General features: G+C 43.8%; 1 protein-coding gene across 1 annotated transcript; it reads left to right on the forward strand.

Annotated features, from left to right (window-relative positions):
- The first annotated feature begins 255 nt into the window (after window positions 1-255).
- LOC123430139 lies at window positions 256-1,488 on the forward strand. Its single transcript, XM_045114043.1, has one exon. It carries the CDS (start codon window positions 569-571, stop codon window positions 1,097-1,099), a length of 531 nt encoding a protein of 176 aa, XP_044969978.1. The 5' UTR covers window positions 256-568; the 3' UTR covers window positions 1,100-1,488.
- The last annotated feature ends 18,130 nt before the right edge of the window (window positions 1,489-19,618 follow it).

The following is a 19,618-nucleotide window of genomic DNA, read 5'->3' on the forward strand; positions in this document are numbered from 1 at the left end:
GCACACCTGTAGCTGGCAATTTGGTGGGCCCAAGTGCACAAGCGGACACGTGTGAGGTCACAACAGGTTACGCCTGCGGGCCCACATCATGCTGGCAGTCACGTGGGCAGTTCGTACCATCTCATCTCGCTGTTGTGCAGACGTCATGGCCGCCGAAACTGCCCCGCGCACACGGAGATCCTACACAGCAAGTTGAGCACCGCTCGGGTGTATATATATAGCGGCTGCCCGCCCATGGATTCCATTCCACTCCAGCCGGGTGGAGTTCATCCCAACCACACAACTTCTCGTAGCCTTACTCTCCTTTTTTTTTCCCTTACCTTTTGGGGAAAAAGAGTTAGTTTTGTGTACACGGCAGACACTATAGTAGGCTTTTTTGTGTGAGTTGATTAAAAAGCTTCAATCATTTGTTTCATCTCTAGCTAGCCAGTAGCAAAGATTCTTCGTTTCTTTTCTTTGCTTTGCTTTGCTTGCCATCCATCCATATATTTATAGGGAGGGAGAGGCACTCTCTAGCTAGTTGATTCCAACTTCCCAAAGCTAGGTGGGCGGCCAGTGATATCGATCCATGGGGAAGGGCCGTAGCTGCAGGTACGGATCAGAGCGGCTGCTCTACCCCGTCCAGGTCAGCGGTGGCGGTCACCTCGCCGATATGGACGAGGAGGACGTCTGGTCGGTGCTCGCGGCGCCCGCGCCCGACTCCAACCGCTCCACCGGCATGGGCAGGCAACCCGAGCAAGAGCGTCGCGGGCGGTGGACCGCAGGGGGGCTGTCCCTGGCGTTCGAGGCAACCGCGTCCGCGCCGGCCGGGCGTCACCATCATCACGTGGCCAGCTCGGCGCCTGTGAAGGTGCCCGAGTGGCCGGCGGGCAGGTTCCCGGCTGGCGCTGGCGGCGAGCAGCACGGCTACGGCGTGAGCTGCCGTGACGAGGAGGGGGAGTGGATGGCGCCGCACGAGTACCTGCAGGCCCAGGCACGGAGCAGCGGGCGCGGCACGGCTGCGCCGTCTGTGTTCGAAGGCGTGGGGAGGACGCTGAAAGGGCGCGACCTCAGCCGGGTGCGCGACGCCGTCTGGAGCAACACCGGATTCTTCGGCTAAGCAAAGCAAGCACCGTCCGTACCCCCACCCCATCATCGTCTCGTGTCTGCCCCGTTAAGCGAGCTAGCTACTCATGAGCTCGGAGCTAAGGGCAATCGTTGGATCATTCGTTATAAGTTGCATGTACTCTTCTCAATTACTCCGTATTAAGTAGGATAGAAGAAGGTGTCGGAAAATATGAAGAAAAAAAATTAGGTGATTGATTAATTATTCCTGCAGTATGGAGTATGTAGCTGCTGCAGGTAGAGTTTTGGGTCTGTTTCGATTATATTGGGTTGTGTGCTATCCTTAGCTAGCTAGCTAGCTGCCGATATCGTCAGTTTGTGTCACAATGATCGTCGACCTTCTCCCCCAAAAAGAAAAAACAATCTGATTATTATTAGCTGAAAGTGATCGTGCTGGCGTATGTGTAGCCTTTCTGTTGTACTCCCTCCATTCATAAATAGGAGTATACTTTTTTAAAAATTACACTGTTATTACGTACGGATGTATATAGATATATTTTAAGGTATAGATTCATTTATTTTATTTTGTATGTAGTTTATAATAAAAAAAATTAACTTATATTTGAAAACAGATGAAGTATTACTAACTGAAAGTTTTCCTTGAAAGTATTTCTCACTGTATACACGCACTAGAGACGACTAGTGGTAACTGGGCGCGCGGACAGGAGCGGAGGAGCGTGCGTAGAGTAGGAGGGATCCGGCCAGGGATATCCGTGAGCATTGTGATGAAGTGAAGGACGCGTCCAGCTCTGTGTGGACCGTGCTGTGCACGTACGCTTGGATTGACAGGCACGAGACAGCACTGACCACCAGCAGCAGCAGCAGGAGGAGGCAGGCAAGCTGATAGAGTGGTACTAGTACGTACGTGAGTGAACAGGAACAGTTACAAGAGGCAGGCACAGGCACAGTGAAGTGAGAGCGAGCATCGAGGAATCATCATCCGAGCGCAGTAATTGTTGTCGACTGACTCCCCACAGCCATGGGCACACACCTTTTTGGGGAAAGTGACTTGCCCTATTTTGCATCCATCTCCACCCCGGTAGCGCTTGACGTGCACCCGCCAAGGCGCCAAGTGCTCCGGCTGTCCGGCAGCCACACATAATGCGTTAACTCATGTTGACTCAATATTTCAGTTAAGAGAAAAACACATTATGTCGTTTTTGTACCGTATGTACATTTGTTTTTATTATTAATATAAAATATACCATAGAACAATTGGTTAAAAAATGATAGAAAGAAAGAAAAAAAGAAAAACACAACATCTTACACCTTGTTTCAGCGTAATATTATCTTACACCTACATTTGCTTACGTGGACGTAGATCGATGGTGCGAGGGCTATGTCTCGCCTATACCGATCCGTAATATGAATTGCCTACGAGCGAACGACCACTGCATACCTGGTCAAACGGGCCGGCATGGCATGGCCCGTCAGAATCGTGTCTGGCACGGCACGGCCCGTCGAGGCATGTTTATTAAACGGCCGTGCCGTGCCGGCCCACATGCCCGAGGTCCAGGCCCAAGCACGGCACGGGGGCTATACAGACCGGCCCGTCGACACGCCACGTCCGCTGGCCTGCTAGGATTTTAGTATTTTATCCCGTTATTTGGATCGATTTCGGCCTGTTTGGCTATTATTTGAACCGATTTTGACATACTGGGCTGTTTTTAGGTTGATTTTGACCTATTGGGCTTTTTATCTTATATATATTAAAAAATAAAAATAAAAATTAAAAAAGGTAAACGGGTCGTGTCGTGCTGGCCCGTGTGCCCAGCTTCCAGGCCCGAGCAAGATTAGCCCATGTCGTGCCACACACGCGGGCTGTCGGCCGGCCCGGTTACACGGCCCGTTTGGCCAGATATGGACTACTGGCCGGCCCATTGGCGGCGTCACATGATGCCTTCATTCGCACCTCCTCAGTTATTGTACTCGATTGATTCAATCTAGGTTTTTTCCTTTCCTATTTTTTCTTATTCTGTTTTCGTTGTTTTTGGCTGATTATCTATGATTTTCCTTTTCCCATCATTATTATATTTTTGGTTTTTATGCAATGATTTTCTTCAGTTTTATTCTTTTTTACACTTTGTTTTTCTTTGTTATTTTGTTTTTATTTTTTGTTTCGTTGTTAGTTCTTTTTTGTTTTTCCAGAAAATGCCTAATTTTTCATACACGTTATACATGTTTCATGCCTAATTTTTCATACACGTTATACATGTTTCATATACAGGTAACATATTTTATACTTGTTCAACACTATTTAAATGCATGTTAAACATTTTTACTGAAACATGTCTTAAATATATTTTCTAAATACATCTTATACATTTTTATACATCTTAAAGCATTTTTTGAAAGATGAAAATATTTTTTTAACAGTGCAAACATTTCGGTACATTGTACCAATATTTTGGATAATATCATGAAAGCATTTGTCAAACTTGTGAATATTTAGAAAAAAATACATATATTTTCATGAATGTATGGAATCGAAGATTCTTCACATTGTATAATCGTTTTATAAATGTTATGCACATTTTTCAAAATGGGTGACATTTGTTAATTCTCACAAATATTTTTCGTCAACATTATACTTTTTTGGTACACGGGATTTACATGTATACCTTTTTCATTCATGCCATTGATTTTTTTGCATGCAACAAACATATTTTTCTATTTCTATTTAACCTTTTTCAAATACAAGAAAAAAAATTCAAATACCAAATTAACTTTTCAATTTTTTATGCAAAGTGTTTTTGTTATATTTATACATATATTTATCATATTTCAAGATATAAAGATACTGGTAAAAGCAAAATAAAAATGTGAAGGACAAAAAATGGCATGACATCATCATGTTGCGGCTTGTGGTTACTCGGCTAGCCCTGTTTTGGTGGGCTGAGACCACTGTGCCTAGGCGTCACAACAAGCGGCACATATGAGAGCAACTAACGCACTAAAAAATATGAGAGCAACTAATCGAGGGGTAACCCTTGCGGGAGCCCCTCAAGGGTCATTTTTGGTGGGCTGAGGCCGCCATCGGTCGCCTCTTAGGCCCTTTCTCTGGATTTTATTTTTTTATTCTTTGTATGCGTTATCAAATTTTAGTTTTAATTTTAGTTTTTTTATATTTTTTCTGATTTCCCGTAGGTATTTGTCGTTGTGGAAAGGCCCTTTGCCGTCTGTCGTGGCATACGACAAAGAAGGTGAGTCCTATTGTGTCACGTGCCTCAGTTATATCTTACCCAAGCTCTTTACTTATGCATTTTACTTTGTGATAGCCATACTGTTTTCTGTTATACATATGTCTTTCTAACACTTAGTTGGTTATCTTGCTTTGCGCAAGTTGTTGGTGCACATAGATGAGCCTAGTTATTTTAGGTTTTGTGTTTCATTAATTAAATGTTAGTTTTATTCCGCATTTGTTCAAGCCTAAACCGTGATTATTTTAAAGCGCCTATTCACCCTCCTCTAGCGCGACATCCATGTCCTTTCACCTGGGACACCCGCATGTGATGTTTTCAGTGTCAGATATACTCAAATATTCAGAAAACAATCATGTGAAAATATCAGGTCATTTGGAGTACTTTTATTTTTAGGCACTTTTCTATTGTACGAAAATTCAGAAAACAGGATAAACATGGCATTTATTGTATTTAACTAAAAATAATAGGAAAAATAAAGTGGGTACAGAAACTTGTGCCTACTGAATTCATCGACATCATGCCTCTTGAAAATGATTCATTAACAAGGTTGATCACGTCTTATTAACAACCACTTCCAATTAGCATGAACCCGAAGAATTTTCATAAAACACTAAGTTACTTCAACGGGGATGTGCATATCCCCAACAATAAGTATATCATATTTATTTTTGGCAGTAGGTAGAGGTAGTTCAATTTTTTCATTGGTGATAGTTGGAGATTTTTCAATAACTTTAATGCACCATATGTTCTTTACCATTGACATGAAAAGTGACTTTGCTTTTATTGCAATCAATAGCAGCCCATGTAGTATTTAAGAAAGGTCTACCAAGGATAATCAAGATGTTGTCGTCCTCGGGCATATCAAGTGTAACAAAGTATGTCAAGATATGCAACAATAGCAGGTACGTCGTCACAAATACCGATAGGTATGGTAGTTGATTTGTCAGCCATTTGCAATGAAATTTCAATAGGTGTGAGTTTATTCAAGTCAAGTCTTTTATATAAAGAGAAAGGCATAATACTAACACGAGCTCCTAGATCTCATAAAGCAGTTTTCACATAGTTTCTTTTGATGGAACATGGTATAGTTTGTATACCTCTATCTCCTAGTTTTTAGGTAATCCATCCTTAAAAGAGTAATTAGCTAGCATGGTGGAGATTTCAGCTTCACGTATTTTTCTTTTATTACTGATGATGTATTTCATATACTTAGCGTAAGGGGCCATTTTTAAAAGATCAGTTAAACGAGTGAAAGGACGTGGATGTCGCCTAGAGGGGGGGGGGTGAATAGGTGCTTTAAAATAATTAAGGTTTAGGCTTGAACAAATGCGGAATAAAACTAACGTTTAATATGTCAAGCACAAAACCTACAAACAACTAGGCTCACCTATGTGCACCAACAACTTATGCTAAGCAAGATAAACAACTAAGTGATAGCAATATATATTACAATAAACAATATGTCTAACACAAAGTAAAGTGCATAAGTAAAGGGTTCGGGTAAGAGATAACCGAGGCACGGGGAGACGATGATGTATCCCGAAGTTCACACCCTTGCGGATGCTAATCTCCGTTAGAGCGGTGTGGAGGCACAATGCTCCCCAAGATGCCACTAAGGCCACCGTAATCTCCTCACGCCCTCGCACAATGCAAGATGCCGTGATTCCACTAAGGGACCCTTGAGGGCGGTCACCGAACCCGTACAAATGGCAAACCTTGGGGGCGGTCACCGAACCCGTACACGTGGCAACCCTTGGGGGCGGTTACTGGTACCCGTACAAATTGCTAGGGACAATCTCCACAACCTAATTGGAGACCCCGACGCTTGCCCGGAGCTTCACACCACAATGATTGAGCTCCGAGACACCACCAAGCTTCTAGGACGCCAAAGCATCCACGAAGAACAATATCTAGGGTACTAAGTACCAAAGGTAATAAGCTTCTCAAACTTCACTTCCACGTATCACCGTGGAGAATTCAAACCGATGCAAACAATTCAATGGCAAGAACACACGAAGTGGTCAAGTCCCTCACACTCAAATCCCTCCACAACAACAAAAGCTATGGAGAAATATGAGAGGAAGAACAAGGAGCTCACAAAGAACTCCAAGAGCTAGATCCAAGGGGTTCCCCTCACATAGAGGAGAAAGTGATTGGTGGAGATGTGGATCTAGATCTCCTCTCTCTTTTCCCTCAAGAACAAGCAAGAATCATTGGAGGGATTGAGAGTTAGCAAGCTCTAAGAATGTCAACAATGGAGGTAGAACAAGAGCTCAACGAAATGGATGAGGCCAAGGGGGAAGAAGACCTCCTTTATATAGTGGGGGAAGGAATCAGACCGTTACCCCCACTCTCTGCTCGAGCTCCAGCGGTACTACCGCTGGCACTCCAGCGGTACTACCGCTGGCTGCAGCGGCACTACCGCCAACGAGCGGTACTACCGCTGGCCCCAGCGGTACTACCGCTGGGCCCCTGGTAGTGCAAAGGCACTACCACCACCAAGAAAGTCTTCGCAAAAAGGTCCGTCCACGAACAACCGCTAGGCAGGCGGTACTAAGCTCCTGGAGCGGTACTACCGCTGACCAGGGGCGGTACTACCGCCAACTCTAGCGGTACTACCGCTAGGTCAAGCGGTACTACCGCTCGCCACTGAAACATCCATAACTTTCGCATACGAGCTCCGAATCGAGCAAACCCAAGCTTGTTGGATTCAGGACGACAAGAGCTATCCAAACAACGACTTAAGACCATGCAGATATGAAAATGCCAATGATATAGAGATGTGAGTCCTCTATGAATGAAGAACCGGCAAAAACTCCAACATCGAAAACATCATAGTAGATGCATATGGACTCCGTTTTCGATGAACTCGAGCTTGTCACGAAGATGACCATAAGCTCTAAAACTCACAAAGAGAAACACCAAACAAGAACCAAGAAGTATGATGCAAGGATGCAAATGGTTTGAGCTCTCAACGAACGATACGATCAAGCTACTCAGTTGAGAGCCCCCCTTGATAGTATAGCAATCTATACTAAACAGAAAACCTATCAAGGGCAAACCTATAACTTGCACCTCGTCCTCTTGAGGTAGATGATGATGATCTTGGCTTCCTCAAGATGGACCACCTTTCTTGATTGTGTTGGCTTGATGAAGACTAGTTGATTGCTCCCCATACTCACTATGGGTGAGCCACTCTTCAACATATCTTCACAAGTCCATTGCCACCACAACGGACGACAAGCTTCAAGCATGATATCTTCGTGCTGATCCGCTTGAACTTGCACATCGCAATCTTGATGACGATCACAACTTGACGTCATACTTCATGGGTTGTATGAGATCTTCCCTTTGACGCAAGCCCATGGAAACACACCTAACCCCCACATAGAACTCTCACGAAGACCATGGGTTAGTACACAAACACGTAATGGACAATGCTTACCATACCATGGGATCACTTGATCCCTCTCGGTACATCTTGTACGCTTTGTGTGTTGATCATCTTGATTTACTCTTTGTCTGAGATCTTGATCAACCATGTGTCTCTATGACCATTCTTTGGATAATACCTCGAATACCATCTTGGTCATCATATAAACTCCTTGAACCCAACAGATGGACTTCAAGAAGTGCATATGGACAAATCCTATAAATGTAACTTAAGGCAGCTATTAGTCCATAGGAATTGTCATCAATTACCAAAACCACATATGGAGATATATGCTCTAACAACGAGTACGCAAAAATACTGGCCTGCATTTCAGCAAAGCATTCAAATTCTTCATCATCTTATTTCTTAGTAGGTTTGGGTGGATAAGGCATGGGTTTTTTAACCCATGGCAATCTTTCTTTGTCATGCTTTCTAGCAACAAAATCTCTTTTATCATAACATTTATTCTTAGATTGTGGGTTATCAAGATCAATAGCAGGTTCTATCTCAACATCATTATGTAACTCTTTATCATTGTGAGGTTGAGCATCATCATTATCATTTTGATTATCACTAGGTGAATGCTCATTACCAGATTGAGTTTCGGCATGAGAGATTGAGATATTATTAGCATTAGCAGAAGGTTTTTCTACTTCAGGTTCACTAGAAGTAGGCGAGATCCTATCATTTTTCTTTTTCTTTTTCTTCCTAGAAGGACTAGGTGCATCAACATTACCTCTTTGTGAATATTGTTTAGTTCTTTTAGGATGACCTTCTGGATATAGTGGATCTTGAGTCATTGTTCCTCTCATTACTCTAATATCATAATCATTCATATCATTTCATGAAGTAACTCACTTTGAGATTTAGCAACTTGTTCTAGTTGAGTTTGAACCATAGAAGCATGTTTACCTACACCTCTTACATCATTGGTGATTCTAAATAACAAGTCACTTAAGCGAGCAATCATATCAGAGTTTTATTTCAATTGTTTCATAACATAGGAGTTGAAACGATCTTGCTTTCTAATATAATTATCAAACTCATATAAACATGAACTAGGATGTTTATTGTAAGGGATGTCACCTTCATCAAACCTTAAAAGAGAATTTACCTCCACCACCTGCGGTGGTGTGTTGGGACCATGTATTTCATTGATAGGTGGTAAATTATTAACATCTTCAGCTTTAATGCCTTTTTCCTTGATACATTTCTTTGCCACTTGCATAGTTTCAGGACTAAGGAATAAGATACCCCTCTTCTTTGGAGTAGGTTTAGGCGGTGGTTCATGAAGTGTCCATTCATCATAATTCTTCAATATATTAGTCAATAATTTCTCAGCTTGTTCGACAGTTCGTTCCATGAAAACACAACCAACACTTAGTCCATTATAAAATATATCAAGTATTTCATTTTTCTTAAGAGGATGATCAAGCAAATATTTAAGTAATTGGAGAATCCTCCCCCAAGCTTGTGGGAGACTCTCTTCTTCAATTTGCACAAAGTTAAATATTTCCTGTAAGACAATTTGTTTCTTATGAGCAGGAAAATATTTTCCAGAGAAGTAATAAATCATATCATGGGGACTACGCACACAACCAGGAGCAAGAGTATTGTACCAAATCTTAGCATCACCCTTTAATGAGAACGGAAATAATTTGGGAATATAGTAGTAGCAAATTTTCTCATCATGAGCAAATAGGGTGGTTATATCATTTAACTTAGTGAGATGTGCCACAACAGTTTAATTTTCATAACCATGAAAAGGATCAGATGCAACGAAAGTAATTCTCTCAGGGTCGACAGAGAATTTATAATCCTTATCGGTAACAAAGATAGGTGAAGTAGCAAACTTAGGATCATATTTAATTCTAACATTCAAGGATTTTTCTTTCAACTTGCATAGTAGTTTCTTAAGATCTTCTCTATCCTCACAAGCAAGAAAGTCTCTAGCTATTTCTTCATCCATAACATAAACTTCAGGTACTTCAGGCATTTCAATTCTAGGATAGTCATGTCTAAAAGGTGTTTCAGTATTTTCAGTTTCAAAGATCTCATCAGTTCTAGCATGCTCAATTTCTTAAGCTCTAGCAAGTTGTTCATCACGAAATTCACCTACTGGTACAGTATCATCAAGTAAGGTACTAGCATCATTCATAGAAGAGGTAGCATCATTAATAACTTGTAAGATATCAGGATTAATAGCATGTGGTGGTGGTGTTGCAAGTCTATTCAAAACAAAGGGTGAATTAAGTGCACAACTAGATGGCATTTCCTTACCTCCCCTCGTCTTAGAGGGAACAATCTCGGTTCTTGTATATTTCGTATTCTTCATAGTAATCAATAAATATATATCTCAAGTGACTCAACAAATATATATATGCTTTCTCGCAATGGCGCTATAAAACGTTCTTGATAACCCAAAAGTATATGGGATCGCAATAGTTTTCGAGGGTAGAGTATTCAACCCAAATTTATAGATTCGACACAAGGGGAGCCAAAGAATATTTGCAGGTATTAGCAGCTGAGTTGTCAATTCAACCACACTTGGAGATTTAGTATCTCCGGCACATTGATCAGTATCACAGTAATATGATAGTTTTGATAACAGTGGTAACAGTAGCAGCAATAACAGTAACAAGGATAGTAGTTTTGTAGTAGTTGTAACAACAGTAGCAATAGTAGTAACTTAGCAAGAAGAATATGTGGAAAAAATCATAGGCACTGGATCAATGATATTGCTGGATGATATTCATCATGTATCAGTCATAACATAGGGAGACACAGAACTAGCTCCCGTTCATCAATATAATGTAGGCATGTATTACGTAAGTAGTCATATGTGCTTATGGAAAAGAAATTGCATGACATCTTTTGTCCTACCCTCCCGTGGCAGCGGGGTCTATAAGGAAACTAAGGGATATTAAGGCCTCCTTTTAATAGAGAACCGAAACAAAGTATTAACACTTAGTGTATACATGAACTCCTCATACTACGGTAATCACCGGAAAGAATCCCAATTATTGTCACTTTGGGGTATGTGTTGGGGAACGTCGCATGGGAAACAAAAATTTTCTTACGCGCACGAAGACCTATCGTGGTGATGTCCATCTACGAGAGGGAATGAGTGATCTACGTACCCTTGTAGACCGTACCGCAGAAGCGTTAGTGAATGCGGTTGATGTAGTGGAACGTCCTCACGTCCCTCGATACACCCCGCGAACAATCCCGCGATCAGTCCCACGATCTAGTACCGAACGGACGGCACCTCCGCGTTCAGCACACGTACAGCTCGACGATGATCTCGGCATTCTTGATCCAGCAAGAGAGACGGAGAGGTAGAAGAGTTCTCCGGCAGCGTGACGGCGCTCCGGAGGTTGGTGATGACCTTGTCTCAGCAGGGCTCCGCCCGAGCTCCGCAGAAACGCGATCTAGAGGAAAAACCGTGGAGGTAGGTGGTCGGGCTGCCGTGGAAAAGTCGTCTCAAATCAGCCCTAAAACCTCCATATATATAGGTGGGAGAGAGGGGACCTTGCCTTGGGGCTCAAGGAGCCCCAAGGGGGTCGGCCGAGCCAAGGGGGGAAGGTCTCCCCCCCCCCAAACCGAGTTGGACTTGGTTTGGTGGGTGGGAGTCCTTCCTTCCCTTCCCACCTCCTCTTTTTTTCCTTTCTCTTTGATTTTTATTCCAATGCGCATAGGGCCCTTTTGGGCTGTCCCACCAGCCCACTAAGGGCTGGTGCGCCACCCTCAAGGCCTATGGGCTTCCCCGGGGTGGGTTGCCCCCCCCCGGTGAACTCCCGGAACCCATTCGTCATTCCCGGTACATTCCCGGTAACTCCGAAAACCTTCCGGTAATCAAATGAGGTCATCCTATATATCAATCTTCGTTTCCGGACCATTCCGGAAACCCTCGTGATGTCCGTGATCTCATCCGGGACTCCGAACAACATTCGGTAACCAACCATATAACTTAAATACGCATAAAACAACGTCGAACCTTAAGTGTGCAGACCCTGCGGGTTCGAGAACTATGTAGACATGACCCGAGAGATTCCTCGGTCAATATCCAATAGCTGGACCTGGATGCCCATATTGGATCCTACATATTCTACGAAGAACTTATCGTTTGAACCTCAGTGTCAAGGATTCGTATAATCCCGTATGTCATTCCCTTTGTCCTTCGGTATGTTACTTGCCCGAGATTCGATCGTTAGTATCCGCATACCTATGTCAATCTCGTTTACCGGCAAGTCTCTTTACTCGTTCCGTAATACAAGATCCCGTAACTTACACTAAGTCACATTGCTTGCAAGGCTTGTGTGTGATGTTGTATTACCGAGTGGGCCCCGAGATACCTCTCCGTCACACGGAGTGACAAATCCCAGTCTTGATCCATACTAACTCAACTAACACCTTCGGAGATACCTGTAGAGCATCTTTATGGTCACCCAGTTACGTTGCGACGTTTGATACACACAAAGTATTCCTCCGGTGTCAGTGAGTTATATGATCTCATGGTCATAGGAACAAATACTTGACACGCAGAAAACAGTAGCAAAAATATGACACGATCAACATGCTACGTCTATTAGTTTGGGTCTAGTCCATCACGTGATTCTCCTAATGACGTGATCCAGTTATCAAGCAACAACACCTTGTTCATAATCAGAAGACACTGACTATCTTTGATCAACTCGCTAGCCAACTAGAGGCTTGCTAGGGATAGTGTTTTGTCTATGTATCCACACATGTAAATGAGTCTTCATTCAATACAATTATAGCATGGATAATAAATGATTATCTTGATGCAGGAATTATAATAATAACTATATTTATTATTGCCTCTAGGGCATAATTCCAACAGTCTCCCACTTGCACTAGAGTCAATAATCTAGCCCTCACATCATCATGCGAATTACATTGTAATAAATCTAACACCCGTACAGTTCTGGTGTTGATCATGCTTTGGTCGTGGAAGAGGTTTAGTCAGCGGGTCTGCTACATTCAGATCCGTGTGCACTTTGCATATATTTATGTCCTCTCCTTCGACGTAGTCGCGGATGAGGTTGAAGCGTCGTTTGATGTGTCTGGACTTCTTGTGAAACCGTGGTTCCTTTGCTAAGGCCATGGCACCCGTGTTGTCACAGTACAAGGTTATTGGATTCAGTGCGCTTGGCACCACTCCAAGATCCGTCATGAACTGCTTCATCCAGACACCCTCCTTAGCCACCTACGAGGCAGCCATGTACTCCGCTTCACATGTAGAATCTGCTACGACGCTTTTCTTGGAACTGCACCAGCTTACCGCACCCCCATTAAGAATAAATACGTATCCGGTTTGCGACTTAGAGTCGTCCGGATCTGTGTCAAAGCTTGCATCGACGTAACCTTTTACGGCGAGCTCTTCGTCACCTCCATACACGAGAAACATCTCCTTAGTCCTTTTCAGGTACTTCAGGATATTCTTGACCGTTGTCCAGTGATCCACTCCTGGATTACTCTAGAACCTACCTGCCATACTTATGGCCAGGCTAACATCCGGTCTAGTGCACAGCATCGCATACATGATAGAACCTATGGCTGAAGCATAGGGGACGGAGCGCATATGCTCTCTATCTTCATCAGTTGCTGGGCACTGAGTCTTACTCAATCTAAAACTGGCAAGAACCCTTTCTTGGACTGTTCCATTTTGAACCTCTTCAAAACTTTATCAAGGTATGTGCTTTGTGAAAGTCCTATCAGGCGTTTTGATCTATCCCTATAGATCTTAATGCCTAGAATGTAAGCAGCTTCTCCTTGGTCCTTCATAGAGAAACTTTTATTCAAGTAATCCTTTATGCTCTCCAAAAACTCCACGTTGTTTCCAATCAGCAATATGTCATCCACAGATAATATTAGAAACGCCACAGAGCTCCCACTCACTTTCTTGTAAATACAGGATTCTCCAACCACTTGTATAAACCCAAATGCTTTGATCACCTCATCAAAGCGTTTGTTCCAACTCCGAGATGCTTGCACGAGTCCATAAATGGATCGCTGGAGCTTGCACACCTTGTTAGCATTCTTAGGATCGACAAAACCTTCGGGTTGCATCATATACAATTCTTCCTTAAGGAAACCGTTAAGGAACGCCGTTTTGACATCCATTTGCCAGATTTCATAACCGAAAAATGCAGCTATTGCTAACATGATTCTGACGGACTTAAGCATCGCTACGGGTGAGAATGTCTCATCGTAGTCAACTCCTTGAACTTGTGAAAAACCCTTTGCCACAAGTCGAGCTTTATAAACGGTTACATTGCCGTCAGCGTCCGTCTTCCTCTTAAAGATCCATTTGTTCTGAATAGCCTTGCGGCCCTCAGGCAGTACCTCCAAATTCCATACTTTGTTCTCATACATGGATCCTATCTCGGACTTCATGGCTTCTAGCCATTTGTTGGAATCCGGGCCCACCATTGCTTCTTCATAATTTGCAGGTTCATTGTTGTCTAACAACATGATTGATAAGACGGGATTACCGTACCACTCTGGAGCAGCACGTGGTCTCGTCGACCTGCGTGGTTCGACAGAAACTTGAACCAGAGTTCCATGATCACCATCATTAACTTCCTCCTCAGCCGGCGTCGCAACGACAGAGGTTTCCCCTTGCCCTGCGCCACCATCCAGAGGGATTAGAGGTTCAACAACCTCGTCAAGTTCTATCTTCCTCCCACTCAATTCTCTCGAGAGAAACTCCTTCTCGAGAAAAGCTCCGTTTTTAGCAACAAACACTTTGCCCTCGGATTTGAGATAGAAGGTTTACCCAACTGTCTCTTTTGGGTAACCTATGAAGACGCACTTTTTCGCTTTGGGTTCCAGCTTTTCAGGCTGAAGCTTTTTGACATAAGCATCACATTCCCAAACTTTAAGAAACGACAACTTTGGCCTTTTGCCATACCATAGTTCATATGGCGTCGTCTCAACGGATTTTGATGGTGCCCTATTTAAAGTGAACACAACTGTTTCTAATGCATAACCCCAAAACGATAACGGCAAATCGGTAAGAGAAATCATAGATCGCACCATCTCTAATAAAGTACGATTACGACGTTCGGACACACCATTACGCTGTGGTGTTCCAGGCGGTGTTAACTGTGAAACAATTCCAGATTGTCTTAAGTGAGCACCAAACTCGAAACTCAGATATTCACCCCCACGATCAGACCGTAGGAACTTGATCTTCTCGTTACGATGATTTTCAACTTCACTCTGAAATTGCTTGAACTTTTCAAATGTTTCAGACTTGTGCTTCATCAAGTAGACATAACCATATCTACTCAAATCGTCAGTGAAGGTGAGAAAATAGCGATATCCGTCGCGTGCCTCCACGCTCATCGGACCACACACATCGGTATGTATGATTTCCAACAAGTCACTTGCACGCTCCATTGTTCCGGAGAATGGAGTCTTAGTCATCTTGCCCATGAGGCATGGTTCGCACGTGTCAAGTGAATCAAAGTCAAGTGACTCCAAAAGTCCATCAGCATGGAGTTTCTTCATGCGCTTTACACCAATATGACCTAAGCGGCAGTGCCACAAAAATATGGCGTTGTCATTGTTAACTCTAACTCTTTTGGTCTCAATGTTATGTATGTGTGTATCGCTATCAAGATTCAATATGAACAATCCTCTCACATTGGGTGCATGACCATAAAAGATGTTACTCATAGAAATAGAACAACCATTATTCTGTGACTTAAAAGAGTAACCGTCTCGCAATAAACAAGATCCAGATATAATGTTCATGCTCAACGCAGGCACTAAATAACAATGATTTAAGTTCATAACTAATCCTGATGGTAACTGAAGTGAAACTGTGCCGACGGCGATTGCATCAACCTTGGAACCATTTCCTACGCGCATCGTCACTTCATCTTTCGCCAGCCTTCGTCTATTCCGCAGTTCCTGTTTCGAGTTGCAAATATGAGCAACAGAACCGGTATCGAATACCTAGGCACTACTACGAGAGCCAGTTAAGTACACATCAATAACTTGTATCAAATATACCTGATTTTTCTTTGGCCGCCTTCTTATCTGCCAGATACTTGGGGCAATTGCGCTTCCAGTGACCCATACCCTTGCAATAGTAACACTCCGTTTCAGGCTTAGGTCCAGCTTTGGGTTTCTTCGTCGGATTGGCAACAGGCTTGCCGCTCTTCTTTGAATTACCCTTCTTGCCTTTGCCGTTTCTCTTGAAACTAGTGGTCTTATTCACCATCAACACTTGATGCTCTTTACGGAGTTCAGACTCTGCGACTTTCAGCATCGCAAACAACTCGCCGGGAGACTTGTTCATCCCTGGCATGTTGTAGTTCAACACAAAGCCTTTATAGCTTGGCGGCAGTGATTGAAGGATTCTGTCAGTGATAGCCTCTTGCGGGAGTTCAGTCCCCAGCTCAGCTAGACGGTTTGAGTACCCAGACATTTTGAGCACATGTTCACTGACAGACGAGTTTTCCTCCATCTTGCAAGCATAGAATTTATCGGAGGTCTCATACCTATCGATCCGGGCGTTCTTCTGAAAGATAAACTTCAACTCCTGGAACATCTCAAATGCTCCGTGACGCTCAAAGCGACGTTGAAGTCCCGGTTCTAAGCCATACAAGACTGCACATTGAACTACTGAGTAGTCCTCCTTACGTGCTAACCAAGCGTTCTTAACATCCTGATCAGCCGTAGCGGGTGGTTCATCTCCTAGCGCAGCATTAAGGACATAATCCTTCTTCCCAGCTTGTAAGATTAGCTTAAGATTACGAGCCCAGTCTACAAAGTTGCTTCCATCATCTTTCAACTTAGCTTTCTCTAGGAACGTATTAAAATTCAAGTGACTGTCGCGTGAGCCATGATCTACAACACAAATATATTCAAAGTGGACTTAGACTATGTTCAAGATAATTAGAGTTTAACTTAATCAAATTATTCGCTAAACTCCCACTCAAAAAGTACATCTCTCTAGTCATTTGAGTGGTTCATGATCCACTTACACTAGCTCAAGTCCGATCATCACGTGAGTTGAGTATAGTTTCAGTGGTAAGCATCCCTATGCTAATCATATCATCTATATGATTCATGATCGACCTTTCGGTCTCATGTGTTCCGAGGCTATGTCTGCACATGCTAGGCTCGTCAAGCTTAACCCGAGTGTTCCGCGTGCGCAACTGTTTTGCACCCGTTGTATGTGAACGTTGAGTCTATCACACCCGATCATCACGTGGTGTCTCGAAACGACGAACTGTAGCAACGGTGCACAGTCGGGGAGAACACAATTTCGTCTTGAAATTTTAGTGAGAGATCACCTCATAATTCTACCGTCGTTCTAAGCAAAATAAGGTGCATAAAAGGATTAACATCACATGCAATTCATAAGTGACATGATATGGCCATCATCACGTGCTTCTTGATCTCCATCACCAAAGCACCAACACGATCTTCTTGTCACCGGCGCCACACCATGATCTCCATCAACGTGTCGCCATCAGGGTTGTCGTGCTACTCATGCTATTACTACTAAAGCTACATCCTAGCAAAATAGTAAACGCATCTGCAAGCACAAACGTTAGTATAAAGACAACCCTATGGCTTCTTCCGGTTGCCGTACCATCGACGTGCAAGTCGATATTATCTATTACAACATGATCATCTCATACATCCAATATATCACATCACATCGTTGGCCATATCACATCACAAGCATACCCTGCAAAAACAAGTTAGACGTCCTCTAATTTTGTTGTTGCATGTTTTACGTGGTGACCACGGGTATCTAGTAGGATCGCATCTTACTTACGCAAACACCACAACGGAGATATATGAGTTGCTATTTAACCTCATCCAAGGACCTCCTCGGTCAAATCCGATTCAACTAAAGTTGGAGAAACCGACACTTGCCAGTCATCTTTGAGCAACGGGGTTACTCGTAGCGATGAAACCAATCTCTCGTAAACGTACGAGTAATGTCGGTCCAAGCCGCTTCAATCCAACAATACCGCGGAATCAAGAAAAGACTAAGGAGGGCAGCAAAACGCACATCACCGCCCACAAAAACTTTTGTGTTCTACTCGAGAAGACATCTACGCATGAACCTAGCTCATGATTCCACTGTTGGGGAACGTCGCATGGGAAACAAAAATTTTCCTACGCGCACGAAGACCTATCATGGTGATGTCCATCTACGAGAGGGGATGAATGATCTACGTACCCTTGTAGACCATACAGCAAAGCGTTAGTGAAGCGGTTGATGTAGTGGAACGTCCTCACGTCCCTCGATCCGCCCCGCGAACAATCCCGCGATCAGTCCCACGATCTAGTACCGAACGGACGGCACCTCCGCGTTCAACACATGTACAGCTCGACGATGATCTCGGCCTTCTTGATCCAGCAAGAGAGACGGAGAGGTAGAAGAGTTCTCCGGCAGCGTGACGGCGCTCCGGGGGATGGTGATGACCTTGTCTCAGCAGGGCTCCGCCCGAGCTCCGCAGAAACGCGATCTAGAGGAAAAACCGTGGAGGTATGTGGTCGGGCTGCCGTGGAAAAGTCGTCTCAAATCAGCCCTAAAACCTCTGTATATATAGGTGGGAGAGAGGGGACCTTGCCTTGGGGCTCAAGGAGCCCCAAGGGGGTCGGCCGAGCCAAGGGGGGAAGATCTCCCCCTCCCAAACCGAGTTGGACTTGGTTTGGTGGGTGGGAGTCCTTCCTTCCCTTCCCACCTCCTCTTTTTTTTCCTTTCTCTTTGATTTTTCTTCCAATGCGCATAGGGCCCTTTTGGGCTGTCCCACCAGCCCACTAAGGGCTGGTGCGCCACCCTCAAGGCCTATGGGCTTCCCCGGGGTGGGTTGCCCCCCCGGTGAACTCCCGGAACCCATTCGTCATTCCCGGTACATTCCCGGTAACTCCGAAAACCTTCCGGTAATCAAATGAGGTCATCCTATATATCAATCTTCGTTTCCGGACCATTTTGGAAACCCTCGTGACGTCCGTGATCTCATCCGGGACTCCAAACAACATTCGGTAACCAACCATAGAACTCAAATACGCATAAAACAACGTCGAACCTTAAGTGTGCAGACCCTGCGGGTTCGAGAACTATGTAGACATGACCCGAGAGACTCCTCGGTCAATATCCAATAGCAGGACCTGGATGCCCATATTGGATCCTACATATTCTACGAAGAACTTATCGTTTGAACCTCAGTGTCAAGGATTCATATAATCCCGTATGTCATTCCCTTTGTCCTTCGGTATGTTACTTGCCCGAGATTCGATTGTTAGTATCCGCATACCTATTTCAATCTCGTTTACCGGCAAGTCTCTTTACTCGTTCCGTAATACAAGATCCCGTAACTTACACTAAGACACATTGCTTGCAAGGCTTGTGTGTGATGTTATATTACCGAGTGGGCCCCGAGATACCTCTCCGTCACACGGAGTGACAAATCCCAGTCTTGATCCATACTAACTCAACTAACACCTTCGGAGATACCTGTAGAGCATCTTTATAGTCACCCAGTTACGTTGCGACGTTTGATACACACAAAGTATTCCTCCAGTGACAGTGAGTTATATGATCTCATGGTCATAGGAACAAATACTTGACACGCAGAAAACAGTAGCAACAAAATGACACGATCAACATGCTACGTCTATTAGTTTGGGTCTAGTCCATCACGTGATTCTCCTAATGACGTGATCTAGTTATCAAGCAACAACACCTTGTTCATAATTAGAAGACACTGACTATCTTTGATCAACTGGCTAGCCAACTAGAGTCTTGCTAGGGACAGTGTTTTGTCTATGTATCCACACATGTAAATGAGTCTTCATTCAATACAACTATAGCATG

This window comes from Hordeum vulgare, chromosome 2H, assembly GCF_904849725.1.
Source record: "Hordeum vulgare subsp. vulgare chromosome 2H, MorexV3_pseudomolecules_assembly, whole genome shotgun sequence".
Lineage (NCBI taxonomy): Eukaryota > Viridiplantae > Streptophyta > Magnoliopsida > Poales > Poaceae > Hordeum > Hordeum vulgare.